The 19,772-nt window shown below is 41.4% G+C and overlaps 1 protein-coding gene across 3 annotated transcripts; it reads left to right on the forward strand.

Moving 5' to 3' along the window:
- Positions 1-4,277: 4,277 nt before the first annotated feature.
- snx18a (sorting nexin 18a) lies at positions 4,278-18,338 on the forward strand. 3 transcript variants are annotated; one of them, XR_013791230.1, is made up of 3 exons: positions 4,278-6,128; positions 16,861-17,561; positions 17,648-18,338. XR_013791230.1 is itself a non-coding variant. In XM_079515673.1 (2 exons), the coding sequence occupies exons 1-2, from the start codon at positions 4,625-4,627 to the stop codon at positions 17,112-17,114; spliced, it is 1,758 nt and encodes a 585-aa protein (XP_079371799.1). In that variant the 5' UTR covers positions 4,278-4,624; the 3' UTR covers positions 17,115-18,338. The 3 variants fall into 3 exon arrangements, 1 of the variants encoding a protein (XP_079371799.1); XR_013791231.1 differs by having other exon boundaries at positions 17,663-18,338; XM_079515673.1 differs by having other exon boundaries at positions 16,861-18,338.
- Positions 18,339-19,772: the final 1,434 nt, after the last annotated feature.

Here is a 19,772-nt window from a genome sequence, read left to right on the forward strand (position 1 = left end):
ATGCTGAGTTCTTGAAGCCACTCGTCATCACTCTCGACCCATGGGAGAAAGGATAGGCTTCTTTGGAATGCTCCCCACACTAATTCTAATAAATGAGGCAGCAGTGGTTCAGGAGATATTGGAGGTTCCCCGTTCAATCCCTGCTCCTCCTGGCTGCGTGTCAAAGGTCCTTGAGAAAAACACTGAACCCCTAGCCTTGCATGGTTTCCTCTGCCATCGGTATGAAAATGTGTGTGTACCGGTATGTCTATCAATGGATGAATGTGAAATACATTGTAAAGCACTATAAACTATATAAATATATATAAATCACTCCATGAATGAACAGGGAACAAGGGAAGACTCATCTTTTATTCCCCAGACAAATGAAACAAACTCCAGGACTGTATAAAATGGATAGATACATTTAGGGTGGATGCATTAAGGACTGTACCTGCTTTAGCCCTTATGTATCTAAAAATCACACCCGTGTGAACTGAGGGGCGCTCTTACCATCGTACATCATCATGACATAAAGTAGACACTATTTGCTCAGACACTATGACGTAAGTTTGTGTAGGACAAGGTGTGTGCAGACACACCAAAAGCTGGATATAGGAGGGGCTAGCGCCCCTCAAAAATAGATTGTTCATTATATTGCACTTTATTTAAACTGTATTGTTTTAGTGTTGTGATCATGTTGTACTGAGGGCATCCTTAAAGGGACATTTCACCGCTGGAAGAAACTGCAGTCACTCAATGTTAATAGTAGGCTAGTTGTAGTAGATTATAGATAACAGTAGCACAATTTGAAATTTGAAATAATGAAGTCTGTGTGTTTGACCAGGGTTTGACTGGATTGCTGAATTCCTACAATGACCATAATACTTTGGTGCTCTTCCCCTCCTTGTGGAGAGGGGTAGGCTGTGTGGAGGTGTTGTAGTCCAGGAAGGGAGTGAGACCACATTTTCATGACAAATGAAAATGTGGTCATGAACATGGCGCCATGACTAAAATATCTGAAAATTCATATTCACACACAAAAACCCCAGGAAAGTGTTTCTAAAATAATACCTGGTTGCAAAAAGGGTGAAGTGGCCCTTTAAGAGAGCTTGCTCCCAATGGTTTTCTCTGAATAAATAAAGCTCAATACAAAAAACATATATTAATGCATGTCCATTCGAAGACAAGCAGATGTCACCATTCTGGTCACATGCTTTACACAATAATGAGTCAACAAAACTGTCCACATGCAAAAATTGCAAAAGCAAAAATGACAGTTTGTGGGCTGAAAATAGGGTAAATGTGTATGTGTGCATAAGTCTGGAGGACAAGGGTGAAGACGAGGTTCTTTCTTAAATCAAACACCATCTTACCCTTTAGTCAAGTGCAACACCTACCAGACAGATTTACATTTGTAAAAGTGCTCCTCTTTCCCTACAATACAAAACTCCTAAATCAGTGCTATTGAACACCCTTTAGTTAGGCCTATGTCTGTGTGTTGTTTCGAAAATATTGAACCAATGAATAGTAAAAAGCGCTTCAGACAAAAACTCTTAACTCCATTGGACCCTCAAACGTTCTGCTAAAGCAACTAACTCCACCACCTCTCCCCCTCTCATGGAACTAATTGACAATATACCAGTATTAGTGATTTTTAGTGATTGTTAGTGATTTTAGTGATTAGTGATTTTAGTGATTTTAGTGATTTTAGTGATTTTAGTGATTTAGTGATTAGTGACTTTAGTGATTTAGTGATTTTTAGTGCTTTTTAGTGATTTTCTTGTGATTTAGTGATTTTTATTAGATTTTTAGTGATTTTCTTTTTGATTTTTAGTGATTTTGTTTTTATTATTATTTTATTTTTTTTGTGTTTTTTTGTGATTTAGTGATTTTCTTTTTGTGTTTTTTTTGGTGATTTTAGTGATTTTAGTGATTTAGTGATTAGTGATTTTAGTGATTTAGTTAATCTGTGATTAGCGCTCCTCTACTGTTCTATTATGTACAATTTTCTGTCCTTTCTTTTTATGTGGTTGCCTAAGTGGGGTTTCATATTATGTGTATTTAGTGATTAGTGATTTAGTGATTAGTGATTTTAGCGATTTAGTGATTTTTAGTGATTTAGTGATTTTAGTGATTTAGTGATTAGTGATTTTAGTGATTTAGTTAATCTGTGATTAGCGCTCCTCTACTGTTCTATATGTACCATTTCTGTCCTCTTTTTTACGTGGTTGCCTAAGTGGGGTTTCATATTATGTGTATTTAGTGATTCGTGATTTAGTGATTAGTGATTTTAGTGATTTCTTTTTAGATTTTTTGTGATTTAGTGATTTTAGTGATTTAGTTAATCTGATTTAGTGATTAGTGATTGGTGATGTTAGTGATTTAGTGATTGTTTTTGTGATTTAGTGATTTTTTTTGTGATTTTAGTGATTTTAGTGATTTAGTTAATCTGATTAGCGCTCCTCTACTGTTCTATATGTACCATTTTCTGTCCTCTCTTTTTTACGTGGTTGCCTAAGTGGGGTTTCATATTATGTGTATTTAGTGATTAGTGATTTAGTGATTTTAGTGATTTAGAGTGAGAAGCGACCTCGCGTGCACTCATCCGCTTGGGTGACACCGTGACAGCAGACTGCTGGGCGAGCGCTGGCGCTTTGGAATGGGGGGTCAGATCAACACATCCGCCCGGGTGACAGCAGACTGCTGTGCGAGCGCTGGCGCTTTGGCATGGGGGGTCAGATCAACATATGGAATGAATTCTGTACTGCGTGTCTTGAGTGTACAGGTCAGATCAGGGTTTGATGGGGTCAGATCAACATATGGAATGTCAGAACACGTCAGCTCCATATATGGAGATCTAAGGGTGGCAGTGGGGCAGTGTCTTGAGTGTACAGAGTTTGATGAGGGCCCAGGAGGGCCGGGCCTTAATTTTCGGGCCTGTTGAGAATATATATAGCACCATATATATAATATATGGAAATCTACAGTTTGAGGTGAGTAGTAGAGTTGAGAGTAGATCCAAAGTAACCCGTTACATTTCAAAGTATTATTTTTTCTATCATTTTTATCCCACGATTTTGTAACCCATTTTTCACCCCTGTGTCAATTATCTAATGTGATCCTGGGCTCTACACCCTCCGCCAACCTAGTCCCCATATATGGGGGACATGGGGAGAGCATCGGACTTGAACTCATGCTTCCTTCATGCCTGAGTGTCCAAGTTGCTCCTTTACACCTGACAGGGGGGAGTTTCCCTGGTTGGACGTAGCGCATGGAAGGAACACGTTATACCAGTTCCTTTCCCCTCCATCAGGCGCCCCGGCTGGCCAGGGGGAGGCATTTCAAAGTATTCTGACTCAACTCTGAGTATGGATTGGTTGTTTATAACATTGTAACTACAAAATTCGCACTAGAAGAAATATTACCCCTGTTTATGCTCCTATAATTCCTGAATTAGATAGGCTATAATGAATTATGTCAGCAACTTGTTATGGTTATTGGTATCATTATAGTATGATGTGAACTTTGTGTGGGGAAAAAATGCAGATGATGGAACATTGAATGTTCCCAGCCTCCCCCTAAACTGAATGTAAAACCTTGCTATCTTATCTGGAATGGATAAACTACAGAGAGCCAGTATTTGGTGGGGAGATGAAGGGCTTGTTTCATGTAGGCTATGAATAGCTAAGAATGTTAGTCATGTTGTGCCCAGCAAAGTTGAAAAGGAATAGTGTAGCCTATTGTTTTCCATGCAATCTATAGGCCTATTGTTTATTATTATTACTATTATTATTATTATTATTATTATTATTATTATTAGGCTATTATGTATTATGCTAGTATAGTAGGCTAGTAGCCTAGTACTAGGTCTAATAGTAGTAACAGTAGTAGGCTATTGTAATGAACTAGGCTACTGTAAGTGATATTGTTAAGATGTGTTGTGTTTGTTCAGTAATAGGGTCTGGCTCTTTAGTAGGCCAGGCCTACACAGAAAATACATTTTAAGGATACAGAATAAAGAACTTAAAAGAAGTTAAATTGGAAGTGATGGAACAAAAAATGAGCAGACACAATGAATGAATGAAGTAACTAACTAGTGAGAAGTGAGAACTCGTTAACGCACTGGACTACCTATTAACGCCGTAGTGCAACGGAGTGTATGCTATAGCCTAATTTTTCAAATCGGCATAATAATAATAATTCCAAATTTCCAATCTTGCATGCCTGCATGGTGTGACAATTTCTGACAAATGACAGCATCGTGGCTCCTCCCTCGGCTCTCCAGAATGATTACGTGTGTGGTTGTTGCTGCGCAGCGCGACACACAAGCTGTGGAGGCTGCGGAGTACAGATGGTCCTAGCAAACGTAAATAAACCCCGCTTCACGTTGGAAATCGCTGAAATCTCGGGACATAATGTGCACGAAAGGAATCGCGTACGTTTTCTATACAATAAAATAAAAAGTCATCTGAAGCAGGGACGCGTTGACAGAGGTTCCTGGTGTGTTGTAATTTAAATTGTGCATTGTTAAGTTTGTACACGGAGTTCCAGTATAGTTTTGGTTTGGTGGGCTGACTGACTGGCTGGCCTGCCTGCAGCTAGCCGCTTCTCTTCGGCGCTACCGCTCCAAGCTGTGATTATTATGGCGCTGCGGGCTAGAGCACTGTATGACTTCGCCTCCGAAAACCCGGGGGAGATATCTGTGAAAGAGAACGAGGTTGTGACTTTGTACAGTGAACAGGACATCGAAGGCTGGCTTGAGGGTTCCAACGACAAAGGGGAGAGGGGGCTTTTCCCTGCGTCCTACGTGGAGATTCTGAGGAGCGACGCCGTCTCCACGTTCAACAACAACAGCAATACATCAGGAGATTCTTATCAGGACTCACGGTATGCCAATGTCCCGAGCGTAGGTGTTGACGCTTCGTTCAAAACACAGAACAAAGTTGAGAACTTCTCCAAAGCATCGGCACCTGTCTTCACTACTTTCTCTGCTCCGGCGCAGCAGCCACAGAGCACTCATCACCAGACCAGCCAAGGAAGCGACGAGGACTGGGATGATGACTGGGATGACAGCTCCACCGTTGCCGATGAGCCAGGTACTGTGGGGGGGCGCTATCAAGATTTTGAAGCATCCACATACAGGGTGTCAATAGCCTCAATGGCAAGAGGAGGTAATGCACAGCAAGCAAAGAGTTCCGCCACGGTCAGTAGAAACTTGAATAGGTTTTCAACCTTTGTGAAGTCAGGAGGTGAAGCATTTGTGCTGGGGGAAGCAGCTGGTTTTGTGAAGGACGGGGACAAGATATGTGTGGTGATGGGCCAATATGGCCCTGAGTGGCAGGAGAACCCATATCCATTTGCCTGCACAATCGATGACCCTACTAAGCAGACCAAGTTCAAGGGCATGAAAAGCTACATCGCGTACAAGCTGACACCCACGCACACGCAGACCCAGGTGAACAGGCGGTATAAGCACTTTGACTGGCTGTATGCACGGCTAGTGGAGAAATTCCCCGTTATCTCGGTCCCCCACATCCCAGAGAAGCAGGCTGCCGGGCGCTTTGAGGAAGACTTCATTTCTAAGAGGAGGAAGGGCCTCATGCGGTGGATGGACCACATGACCAGCCACCCTGTCCTGGCCAGGTGTGACGTGTTCCAGCACTTCCTCACGTGCAACAGCACGGACGAGAAGGCATGGAAGCTGGGCAAGAGGAAGGCAGAGAAGGATGAGATGGTGGGGGCTAATTTCTTCCTAACCATCAGCACCCCCGCTGCCCCACTCGACCTCCAGGAGGTGGAGAGCAAAATCGATGGCTTCAAGACCTTCACCAAGAGGATGGATGACAGTGCTTTGCAGCTCAACGCCACTGTCAACGAGTTTGCCCGCAAGCAGATCACCGGTTTCAAGAAAGAGTACCAGAAAGTGGGGCAGTCGTTCAAGGTCCTCAGCCAAGCCTTTGAGATGGACCAGCAGGCATACTCTGCTGGTCTCAACCAAGCCATCTCCTTCACCGGAGAGGCATACGAGGCCATCGGAGAGTGCTTCGCTGAGCAACCAAGCAAGGACCTCGACCCAATCATGGATTTGTTAGCGCTTTACCAAGGCCACTTGGCAAACTACCCAGACATCATCCATGTCCAGAAAGGTAAAGTCTACTATGATGAAAACACGTGACACACTGTACATCCACTCTCCATTAAATAAGGGTATTTTATTTTATGTAGCCTATTTATTTTATGAACCCATATGTATTTGTTTGTTATTTGTTGTGTTTCATACATCTGAGTAGAACAAACAGACAGATACCCAAGGCTGCTGTTATACAATAACTTACTGAACAACTATGATTAGGAATCTTGATCTCTTGATGTTCTATATGTTGGATAGTTTTAACAACACAAGACGACGAGCTGCTTATAGATCTAGATAAATTCTAGTTTAAAAAACAAAAAACAAACAGACAGGAGCCATATCATCCAAAACTAAAAGACACCAACACTGAAAAATGCTTCAAAACCATAGCTTGAATCATGTTAAATAAGTACATTCGCATCTGGAATCATACATCTTATTTGCACTTTGTAAATACAAGGAAGTGTTGGCAAATTAACAAATAAGTGACTTTCCTCACACGAGTCACGACGTGCAACCTTAGGCTAGTTGTCTGTATTAGACTGGTGTAGTTGTCTGTCAGACATATCAACACTGGATGCCAGTCATCACCATCAGAGCCAGCAGAACTTTGCAATACAAATAAGGAATGTTTGCATTGGGAAACAGACCCACGTGTACTCCCCTAGTTACACTTCACTACTGAATCATGTGGGCGGCACCCATTCAGCTGACATGTTATGTTTGATTTTCCATAGCCTATTGCCAATGATAGGAAAATGGAGAATGCTCTATTTTATGTCTATCACAAAGTGACCTCCTGTAAAACATTTGTTCTTCATTAAGGTTTGTGGCTGACCTATTCTACCATTTCTCTACATCAAGTCAATGTTAGGCCGTCTCTGCTGTCCTCCCCAAGAAGAACAATGATTGTTCTTGTTGTGTGGCAAAATATCACTCCACGAGTGGCTACAGTGCCAGGGATGCAGTGTAGCGGTTACTGTTTAGAGTATACCGTTTACAGTACATAAGAATGTAACACATCTGTGTGCTTTTTGAAAGACATGGCCTTTAGAGTGAAGCTTGCATGCCAAGCTGAACCAAAGTAGACACTGTAAACACCAATTAGTCTTAAAGCTTTACTTGGTGAATGCATTCATCACATTGCATTCACACATCAGTGGGCAGACTGGGCACTCATTTCTTTCTTTCTTTTAAACCCTCGCTGCCTGATATACACTGTAACTAATTTGTCAATAACTACATGAAAATGAGTCCTATCTGAGTGTGACACATTGGCATAGGGTGCAGGCTAATTGTACGCTGACTAGATTACAATACATCTGATTAAATCTAATCTGCTTGTCTCAGTTCTCGACCATCCTATTGGACTCAGACTTTCTGATCAGGATGAGAAGCATTTATATTATTTTACTAGGAAAACAGAATTTGAATGTAGCCTCCAAAACATTGCATACTGTAATAGAAATTTTAATATGATAGTGATACATCAGTAGACTGATTATTCAATTGCAAATTTTTGTTCATCTAATAAGTTATTCATGTACTCGTTGCACCCCTAGTAATTTCCCACACTGCCTGTCATTTAAAAGTTGTGGAAATGCTTGTATTAGGTTTGGTTCCCCTCAAACAGTAGGCATATTCAGTGCCCAATCAAGCAATTGTTTGAAAACAGGATAGGCGTTGTTGTGGGGTTGTAACACAAGTGGCTTTAGTCACGAAAGGCTGTTTGCACGTCAAACAAGTAGGCAAATGCCAAATACACAACATCACGTGATAAGCCTAGACTAATTGCAATGATAAAGTCTGGTTTAACTATCGAAAGTCTGCTTTGATTGTACAAAGACAAAAAAATCCTTGCTGTGAGCAGAAAGGCAGCATACTGCCTTCACTGTCTAACACTTTGGTTATTTTTCAACTGTGGTGCCAAGCTGTTGCCATCTGATTAAGCTCGAACACTTAAAACCTCCTGTTGGGAGTGAATTGCCTGAGCGAGGAGACGGAGGCCCTTTTCACGCTGTAACTAGTACTGGAAGAGCCACAGCAGGATTCTGTAGCAGGTTAAAAAGAGAACAATATGTCAACTATTATTCTATTCTTTTGATTCTCTCGGTCTGTCTGTAATGCATTTAAGTTCTAATGTTTCCTTTCTCACAGTTTACATGCACCTTGCTGTTTTTCTTATAGCAATGGTGGGGGGAAATATGACTACCTCGGTTTAATTTAGTCTGCAGTATGTATGTCTGTACCAGGAAAACTAAATTGAAGCTCATGAACTTTTTTGTTTTGTTTTACGTGAAAACTATATATTCAGATATTAATCATTGCTATAGAGTGTTTTTTTCTTTTTCTTTTTTGAGATTTTGTTTTAGGATTTTGTGCCTTTTATTGATTATTACAGTGAAGGAGAGACATGCAGCAAAGGCCCTCGTGAATGGCACTCGAACACGCGACGCGCTGTCAGGCCAGAGCCTATATGTAGCATGCGCCTGAACCACTAGGCCAGCGGACGCCCCTGCTATATGTTTATTAAGTAACGGGTGCCTCTCCTGCTTTTTAGTAAAGAGAAAAAACACTTCCCGGTGGGTTGCCAAATTCCATCCAATAAGCAATGATGAAAAAAATATAGTAAACAACAGTATCTCTTAATTTACTATTCACAAATATATTTACTGTTCACAACTTGTCACAACAAGTTTGTAGATCTGCTATTTTCTGCAAAAGATATTTAGTCTAGAAGTAGAGCGAAAATAAGGGGGGCCTATAGAGCCCTTGGGAAACAGGTCAACTAAGTACAGTATAGGGTTTAAGTGGTTAAAAGCCTTCTTTTTGTTTTTATGCTTTATACAGTATGTGAGTCAAACAACCTACAGGCTACCAGGCAGTGTTACAATTCAATAACCCTACAGATGTTGGCCGTCTGAAGTCCAATTATGTTTTCCACTCTGCCTTAGAGATCTTAAAGAAACCTCCTGTGCTCCAAACCCACTAATAGTCAATTGAATTGCTTTTAATTAGCAGGAAAGTACATGAAAGAATAGGAGCTTCTAATGAAACTATAAAAGCTGACAGCCTACAGTTCACCGACTCGTCATTGTGGTGAGACAAACAATAGTGGCAGGGAGTTGAAAATCTGCTCTGCTGACTGGTATACCTGCGTTTGCACATGAACATTCAGTCTGCTTTTCTATCTTCCGCTCTTTCTCTCACCTCATCCCACCCCTGTCCTCCCGTTCTCTCTCTCTCTCTATTACAATTATATAATTATTTCACCTAAAGCAATTCCACATCCATTTTTAATGGATGTGTAAATGTTCTTTGACATTGCAAACAAAATTAGCTACCCTAGTACCCTTATAATATTGACCACAAACCTCTAACCCTGCTTAACAAATGTCCCTTTCAGTGCTCAGGGTTCAAGCTGAAGCTAATCCATTGTTTGAGGTTTATTGGTGTCTGCTGCAGTGAGGCAGCTCAGTAGAGGAACCACTGGCTACTGTGGCTAGCTACTGTATAGGCAACATCCTAGTTGTCATTAGACCAAAGTAGAGACTTCCGTAACATAAGTGGCACATGACAATTTAACTTCCCCAAGGAATCACCGTAAAAACAAATACACCCTCTAGCATTGGAGTGTTCATCCTAACTGTCCAATCATGTGAAATGAACCAGCATAAATGTAGGAAATAAAGAGCTACAATATAAGTGATTTTCCTTGTGTGATGTAGGCTGCTGTTCCCTTGCTGAAGCCTTTAAGACCAAACATATCAGTGGAATGGTTATCAGTCCTATCAGAATCTGACCTCTATTTTTAGGATCCTATATCTGTCCAGTACGCAGCACACAGGTCACAGACAGACCGGTTTCTATTTGTCCTCACTGAAGTGACCAGTGAAATGTGAGCCTCCCAGCAGGGAGACATTGGACGTCACTCTATTGATTGCCACCTCTACTGGGACATCCATTAGTGTGCAGGCTGGTCAGGCCGCTCGTAACTCATGATATTATTGCCAACATATCTGGCTTTGCTTTCAATAAAAAAACATTTAAACCCCCCCAACATCTTGCACTTTGGTGCCTTTTAAATATCTTAATTTAGCTTTGCAACGTAAATGACATTATAGGGCACATTGTTTACTTATGTTTTCAATCTCTAGAGAAAGGGTACAGTTTTCAGATCTTGAGGTTAGTGATATGCTGTGGTTTTGGTCGATGGTCATAGTAACTCAATGTTTCTGGGAGGGTAAAAACTCAAACCTAAATTCCCTTACTTGACGTTGATCCAAGTGGGAACAGGACATTTCAAAGTGTGACCACATAAGCTAACATATGCTTTGATAGCACATTTAAAATACTGTTCACAGCACATTTACTTTTGTAAACACAGCCTTTACCAATCATGGTCTCCCCCGCCCTCACCCATTTCTGCTGCTGCAAGTTCTCATTCAAACGCCGGCTGACGATGAAGCCGTTAATGCTGCCAATGTGATGCTTCCTATGGGGACACTTCTGCTGACCTCAGACGACAGTGTGTTATCAGGGCTGTGGTCGTGGTTCATACGTCACTAAATGGCGAGTTGTATTTTGTCCCATTAGTGCTGACTCTTTGGGACAATGAGTGGCAAGTGAAGGGAAAACTCACTTGATTCAAACCCTATTCCCACGGGACTAGTATTACCAGAGGACCCCAGGTAATATGGAATAATCACGGAGGACGTCTGTAAAAGACAGTGTTAGGTTTTCTTGCAAAGTCAGCGTTCAGTGAAGGGCATTAAATGTTCAGTCTCTGCCAAACGGTTTGATATAGTAGTGTATATATACAGTAGCACTGGTTCTCAACGGGTTTCAGTGGGTCCCCACTCCCCAGGTAAATGATTGATATGTAGCAAGAAACTAAATGGACTTTTTATACTCTTTATGGAACCAAATTGGGCCATTTGGTTCCATTTATAGTCTTTTTACACTGTTTGTTGGTTGTGGTTTTTCATTTAGTTTTTGCTCTGAGGGCACCGTCTCCTTTTTTGTGTAGAAACTCAGTTTGGCCCCTCCCCTTTCTTAGTCCACTTCCTCCCGGGTTCTTATGTGTTTATTCCTACTAACATGTTTAGGGCAGTGGTGTAGTTGACAGGATTTTGCTGCCAGAATCAGTCTTGAGACATTAGGGTCCCAGAGATAAAGAATTATTAAATGGGGGTCCAATTCATGATTAACTAATTCATGATTAGTCCAATTAACCACTTAACCCTGTATTATACGTAACAATGGCGGTGTATAAACATAGTGAAAATAGACAAGCTTATAGATCTGCTATTTTCATACACACACAAAAGTGTATTAATCGTAATCGAGGAAAAGTTTGTAATAGTCGTGATGTTGATGTTGTCATATTGCCCAGCCCTAGGTCACAGGCTAGCAGAGGTTCAGTGTTGTGTAACCACTAACCAGTGATTACGCAAGAGTTGTGCTGGCAACGGCGTCCTGTCCACAGCAGGAGAGCTGCCTGCCACCGGCGTGCATTCATCCAGGAACGCTTTCCTCTGGGGGCATGTCACCAGGGGTGACCTATTTATTTAACCCATAATACCACCTGAGACCGATTCGGCAAGTGCCTTCTAAAACACATACACACATACACACACACACGCACGTGCAATTGCGTATGCCCTCTCACGCATTGTGAAGAGCTGCAGCTAAGGTGGCATTTTTTGTCGAAGCATGTGGGCTGCTGCTGGGTATTATGTCCGGAAAAAAGCAGATCTACAATATCACACTTTTTCACATCGTGACGCGTTGCGAACTTGTAGATCAGAAATTGACGAAGTGCGACACCGGTATGCAACCAAGTAAAGTATAAAAATCAGTCTTTTGCACGGAGGGAGAGCTGCTTTATCAATTGTGAGACGTGTTGTTTGAGGGGTGGGTTTATTCTATGTGACAAAGATTGTTTGTTACTCTTGCTTCATGTCTTATGCTGTTACTCTTGCTTCAGACCAACTTGCGCCTTAGCTTCCCTATTCTGGGGGCAAACGTTTGGCAAAAATGGCTTATCTACAAGCTCACAGCATGCCGTGTTGGGAGCTTGTTGTAGGTTTGCTATTTTGGGCAAAGAGATTTGGTGTAGAGGAAAAAAGGAGCGGGCATAGAATAGTATATACTATATAGAGTTGAAATGGTTAACCAAATGAACTCTAGATTTGCTATTCTGAGGGGAACATTTAGTGAAAAATCACACCTGTGTGAAGTGAGAGACGCTCTTATCATCATACGTCATCATACATTTTGTCTTCAATGTTTGCTTACACATGTTTGTGTTTACACACTTTTGTCTTCAATGTTTGTGTTTACACGAACCCTCAAAGCTGGACATAGGAGGCCCTCAAAAATAGCACATCTACTACAAGCTCTGCAATCTGTTGTGGATTTGTAGATGGGCTCTTTTTGGCGATGATATTTGGTGTAGAGGGGAGAAAAAAAGGAGTAGGTCAAGTATAGAGGCCTGGGGGAACCCCGACCAACAGGTTTGAGTACCGTAGTTATGGTAGTGAAAGGCCTTGGGAATCAAACCAAAAAAGTCTTTGGACAGCTGTGTTTGTTCCCAATGTTTCTGCCTCTGTCTTTCACGTCAGACTACTTTCTTCCCCTATTATCTGTGTATCTTTTTCTGCCTCTGTTGTGCATAAGAGGAATTTCACAGATCTAGGTTTAACTGCAGCAGAGGAAGATACTGCCAGACTATGCAGATTTTAGGAAGATGGGGTGGGGGTGATGGGTGAAGTGTGTCTTTTAGAGAACGTCAGCATGTTTCTCTTGCTTTGTGTACTATTGTGTAGTGTACTAGTGTGTAGTAGTCCATCTATAGCCTGACAACGTTTTGTGCAGCCCAAAGACGAAAATCAGAAGGCATTTGGTTGAACTTAGCTGGGATGCTTTGATGAATTCCAAAAGCTCAGTTTCCAGGATTATAGAAAATGTGCCACATTTAATAAAAAGAAAACAGGCTTAGATTCCAGGATAAAAGTTTTGTTCTTTGAAAATGTGCCGGCAGTGCCGCTTAAAAAGGGAGGGAGGCAGAGAGAGTACAATTCCAGGTCAGCACTTCTAAGAAGTGGTGAGGTGACACTTGACAGGAAGCAAGCTCTCTGAATCATACTTTTGACAAGGTGTTAGTCGCAGTGACTGTTGACTGACACAGAATCCCATGATGCGGAAGTGCAGGACCTTCTGAAGGACCTGCCTGAAGAATAGCTATAAGCTCATCCTTTTAGCCTTATGTCTTACTTTACCACTTGCTGTTTACATTTCTGACTAATAAAGTATTAAAAAGCTCTCGGTCAGGTTATAGTTCCAAAAGCCTCACCTGTGTTTGTTTTCATCTGTTTTGAATGGAGGCAAATAGGTAGCCCTTGTGTCAACACTCCATGTTTGTGTAAATGTTGCCAGATGTTGATATATGTTAATACATGACCTCGTTTACAGCCAGGGAAGTAGCATACAGCCCACAGAGGTCAGGACATATTTGGGCCTTGTCAGTGAATAGCAATAGTGATGCTTGTTGTACATTGTACAAGTGTACAACATTTTATCAGTACTTTGGCAATCCTCTTCATGTTTGTCCATTGTGATTGTGATACAAAGAACATCGCAAAAACAATAATAATTGCAGCACTGTTTCTTGGAGATTCAAAATAACAAAAGTTATTTTTTATGAAAGGGAAAGGTGTTCAAGACGCTGATAATCAAATAATATATAAGAAAATATTTTATTATATTCAAACCACCATTATAATTTTGCCTATTTGCATACAAATTTGCATTCAACTCTTTTAAATCATTTTCATCAATTTCCTCTCTTTTTCAGTCAGAAAATGTCTGCAATATTCTAAGATCGATCCTACCTACAGTTATATATTTAAGAAATCAAACATTGTAAGGTAGATTCTCTTCAGTCCAATGTTCTTATTCAACACAATGCAAAAGGATCCCATGCCATGTTGTATAACAGGTTTCTTTCAGTAGTGCAGTAAGAATTGCAGTGGCGTGTGATCGTGTGAATGTGTTTCACCTCCTACACCACAATAAACCGACAAAGCATGAGGTTCATCCTGTTGCAATGTGAAAAGCCACTGGGTTAAACATCTTCTCTAGCACTCGCCAAACTCAGCTTAATAATATTTGAAATATTGCCGTCCGGTTATGGGGCGGGTGCTATAGCTCATGGGTGCAATAGTCAGTCTTTTAAGCAGAGCCCCCACCACAGGTGTTTGCTAATAATGATTTGAATGAGGTGAAAAAGATGGGAATACATATAGAAAAGAAAGAACTTAGAGAGAATAATATGACACACATGGATGAGTCAATCACACTGAACATTATGGTACACCTCCTACTGGCTTCCTCTTGGTGTGTGCTACAATTGTTCTGAATCAGATGTGGTCAAGTGTGTCAAAAAGTGTCAGACAGCAGTAATGCACGTAGCAGACAGGCAGGATATTCAGTACAAAGACGAGGTTAAAAATGGATCATAAAGTGTAATGCCGCGTTCACACCAAGGAAGTTAGAAGCAGCTTTTTTTTTTACTTGCTTCCATGACGTGCTGGCTATGTAATTGTATTTCTTTCCATAAAAATGGTATGCTCTTGCCAAAACAATATTATATATAAAAAATATATAATTTAATTCGATCTCGGTGCTTCAGCTGCACTCGGAGGGTTTCGGTCGTGGGGGAGAGGACAGCAGAGTCTTCCCCCCGAGATGAGCACATGAGCGGGAATAGACGAGGGAGGATCGAGATATTTACAAGCATGTTTACCAAGATTATATTATTTATTTATCCATATAAATAGGTATTTCTCCTCTACAGCCGCTATTTTACATTTTACACTTAGAAATGCATGCCTGCTCAGACTGCCTATTTTCTGTCTAAGGCCAGTCCGGGCCACTTGACTGACAGGTACCTTGTACACACCCACTTTCTGAAAGAAAAGCAGCTTCAAAATAATTTTGGCTTGCTTTATTTTTCTAGCTTCTGGCGGTGTGAACGCGGCTTAAAAATGCTAAGCAACTGCTTGGTGTAAATAAACTCTGCTTTAGCAAAATACGTTTTAAATTGTTCAAGGGTAATCCAGGTGGTCCAGGTTGAGGACCGGGGGCAGAGTAGGAGAAGGCCTTTTCTTTTACAAACTTCAGTACTACGGACTGAGACTGATGGTGATGAAGCCCTGTGACCATAGGCTATAATTTAGCCACATTGTTGTTTACATAATATGTATAAGTGGAATGATATCTGGGCAGCAGTCCCAGGTGTGATTTAGAAATTAAAAGATACCAGTGTATGTTTCTGTGCATGGCTTATGCTGACCAGTTGCCTGAGAATACAAGGATAGGATAGTGGTGTGTGAGAGGTTTTACAACCAGTTATGAATCTGAGGGCTCTGTGATAGACGGTGTCCAACAAATGCAGACGCATGCTTATACAGCACATTCCCCAAATACGAGAGAGGCAAGAAAGTGACAGCCACAAGGCGTTTCCTAGAATTTAAAGAAAGAACAGCTGGTAAAACAGCTTCTTCATGGTAAGACTATGGCCTCAAGCTGTATTTTTGCTGGAACGTTGCCAGGTAAAAAATGATTATCTTAGATTGCCAGCAAAGGCAGGGAAAAGTCATTCATGGCTCCTTAAGTGACAGGAGATTTATGGAATAAACGGAAACAAATATCCATCTGCAGGCTGACAGACCAGCTAATTTAAATCTGCCCCTGCGCTAGTTGTGGCCTAAAACGGAGCCTTGTGGCATGCCTTTGGTGACATTCGAAACCAGTGACACCTGTGACAACAGTGACACCTCGAAACCAGTATCAAACCAGTTTCAAACTGACAACCATGCAATCTGAGGTCTTTTAAACAGCAGACAAAGGCATTTCTATTGGAAAAGGTTCCCCTATAGAGGGTCAGGTAGTCATGCGCTTGTAAAAAAACAAAATGTAATATTGTTTTTTCCCTAGATGAACCTGATCACAAAGCTATAATTTCCAAAAACAAACTGGCGGGCTGAAAATAGCAATTAAAGACACCTAAGAGTAGTTTCCTTTTTTTAATTCCAATGAATTTGGTAGACACAGGCAAAATCCCCTTAAATGGTGACGTCTTTGTTCTTTTATCGTTTATGTAATCTAATCTATCTCTGGATATGTTTAGATCCCGCCACCCCTTTCTCTCTCTCACACACACACACACACACACACATACACACTCTTTAACTGTGCGCACAGATGCGGTTCTCACGACTCATGCCAAGCACCTTGGCAGTATTTTAGTCAAGTTCAGAGGTTAAACCATGCTAACTTGCTGTTAATTGTAGCCATGCCCTGAGTTGTATCAGCAAAGAACTGGCTAGTCATTTAAAAAAAGAAATCCACTCTCATACAACCTTTTTTAAGTGTTAATTCATATTGAATTGAATGTGGCAATATTATCGGACAGTCTTTTTAAGTTGTGGGCTGTTAAAGGAAAAAAATTGGAAGAAAATAAGCAATAATTGGAGATGGTTATGATGTAAATCACAGGTGTTCAAAGTGGAGCCCAATGGGGGACAATTGGAAAGAAGAGAAAAATGAAAATAAATAGATCAATAAATCAATAAATGATTTCAAAGTAGGGGGCCACATCCAGAGGCTATGGCTATTTCGTGGAGACGTTTTGAACACCTGACGTAAATAACCCCGCAACTTGTGTTGTCCCCCAACAGGAGCTCTGACCAAGGTGAAAGAGAGCCAGAAGCACGTGGAGGAGGGCAAGATGGACGCACCTCAGGCTGAAGGCATCAACGAGCGCTGCAACATCATCTCGTTCGCCACGCTGGCCGAGATCCAGCACTTCCACCAGGTCCGTGTGCGCGACTTCAAGACCCAGATGCAGCAATACCTACAGCAGCAGATCTGCTTCTTCCAAAACATCACAGGCAAGCTGGAGGAGGCCCTGCAGAAATACGACGATGCTTAATGGATGCCGACACGACAGCAATCTGTTTGGATTGGACTTTGGTGACCAATGGCTGTGCACCTCCCTCAGCCAGCCAGCGGAGCTTTGGCAGACTATAATAGCCAACGTTGCACATCGCTGATGGCTGCCACCACCTGACCTGCTGTGAGAGAGACACAGGGAGATAACACTCTAATAACGTTGACAATTTTAACCAAAACCCAGGGTTGTGTTTGTTGAAGAGAATGGTAATACGAAGAGGCTTTGTTCTTACTCTCAACATAAGCCAATTTATGAATACTTAACGCTGAGGCGATGGAAAGGATTGTACGGCTTCAACTTTTCACTGGTCAATGGCGGGGAATGTATGGTGACGAAACACTGTTCCTCACATGGTCTAATGAGTAGCTGAATCAGTGTCACAACCAGCGAGAGAATTATCCATCCAATGCTGCTTCTACTTCCAATGTAAGATATTCACAGAAGGTATATTGTGTTCTTTAGCCTTATTGTGCCGTTATCACTTTGATGTATTTTTTTCTTTTTTTTAACAGACTTTATTTTCTAAGTCACTTCCAGCGCCACTGGACCCACTGCCTTCTGGAAACACTTGACGCTTCCCTAGTCGCTCTCTCCAGACAAGAAAGAAGAACATGTTTACAGTCTCCTAGCCGAGCAGCCATTGTCATGTTGTGCCTTCTGATAATGTCTCTCTGGTCATTTTGTGTTTATGTATATAGATTATATACATATATACACACATTCTCTTATTTACTCTGATAGAGTTGCTCAGATCAGTTTTGTTTTATTGATCCCAATCACCGATTGATTTTCTCAAGTTCAACAGAGGTCACGAAATAAGGCTTAAGCCTTATTTATACATGATTGCTTGCCGGTACCACTGAAGATATGCGATCTAGGAGCTCACAAAGCGTCACAGCACGATGCGTTGTGAGATTGACTATTTTCAGTGTGCAACACTGCCGCGCAACCAAGTATAAATCAAGCCTCACCTGCTTTGACAGTAGGACACATTACTGCCACTTCCAGACAGAAACTTTAACACAAACAAAAAGGTCAAGTGACAAATCTTCAGTTATCAGGTTTAGTTTTTGTGGCTGCTTTCATGCAGTCGTATCTATTTTAATAGCACAGTGACAGACAGTTAAGTCAAACTGCACTGCTGATTTTAACCTTTGTGCTGGTGGCTTGGGATTAGAGTAATAAAAACCCTCCTTCACAGAACGCGGTTGGTTGTGTTTCATTGTCCTATATTTGAATATTTAATTAATGATCAAATCTTTGTAAAAGGCCCAGTCTGATTGTAGATCCTAGATAAAACAGTGGCGCCATCATTGCTCTTCTACTGGTGCCGTAAGCGTTTAATTAGATTGAAGACAAAGGTCTGGTTTCAAATTGTATTATGGTGGATCTGAAAATCATACAGTATTTTCCATCAGTAACGCCTATTTACTGTAAACCTCGTCACACGATATGTCACTTGATGAGAAAGTTCCAAAGCTAAAGGTCTGCAGGTACTGTAGGCTACATAGATGATTTGTTTTTAGACAGGTAATTTCTGTCAAGTAAACTGGTAGGAATATTTAAACATTGGACAGGAACTTAGTGTTTAGGCTAGCATTCTAATTCAATAGGCATTGTCTCCAGATTTGTTTGAAACCCCCTTCAAAAGCTTCTCAGAGACTGATATGATGTGGTGTACATATAAGCAAACAAACTCTAGTGTCCCTAACCTGGGGGGAGAACATTCTGTAACAATACCAGATCTACAAGTTCACAATGCCTTGGAAGCTTGTCTATCGCCTATTCTTGACAAAGAGTATATGGCAAAGAGTGAAAAAAGGAACGAACCATGTATAGAGCCATGGGGGATGCCGGTAAACCAAGTAGGCCTCCAGTATATCGTTAAATAAGTAGTTAGGCTGAGGAGAGCGAAGAGAGCGAGCTGTTTGACTCCACAGGGTTCCCTGGTTCCACTGCTGCACATCCTCAGTGAATTACTGTGCTGCGTCAGTGGTTCACTCCTTCCTCCTAGACGCCAGTCCCACAGAACTGCTGACGGCCCAGTCTGGAGAGCCAGCTGGGACATCTGGCCACCGTTAAAGTTGGATGACAACATCATACATGCACTGAACAGGACATGGTCACTGATGGTTAGGAAAGTACTTGTTTTGGGGTTGTTGTTCTTAGTTGCTAACCTCTACTAGCGGACACATGTAAGGTAACCAATGTATTTTCACTAAATTGTTTCCATCACTTGACATTGTTTATAGTGCAAGTGTCTAATACGGTAATAATAGATAATAAACTATTTATAGGGCACCTTTCATGACATAAAAATGCAGTGCAAAGTGCTTTACAAAACAAATAAAGAAAAGCAAAAAGGTAAAACAGCATTAAATCAGCAAAAATCTATTTTAAAAGACAGTGTAATCGTCAAAACAGCAAATGGTGCAGAGAGTGCAGGGTTTAAATTCTGTTGAGGTAGCCTATTCGGGTACCTATTTCCTTTAGCTCAACTACTGATACTCATTTAAACAAGAGAGATGAATACTGAAAGACAGATATCGGGCATATATATTGGGCAGCGGTGGCCTAAGGGTTAGAGGAGCACCCTTGTTGCCGAAAGGTTGCCGGTTTGATTCCCCGGACGGGCAG

This window comes from Electrona antarctica, assembly GCF_951216825.1.
Source record: "Electrona antarctica genome assembly, chromosome: 12".
Taxonomy (NCBI): domain Eukaryota; kingdom Metazoa; phylum Chordata; class Actinopteri; order Myctophiformes; family Myctophidae; genus Electrona; species Electrona antarctica.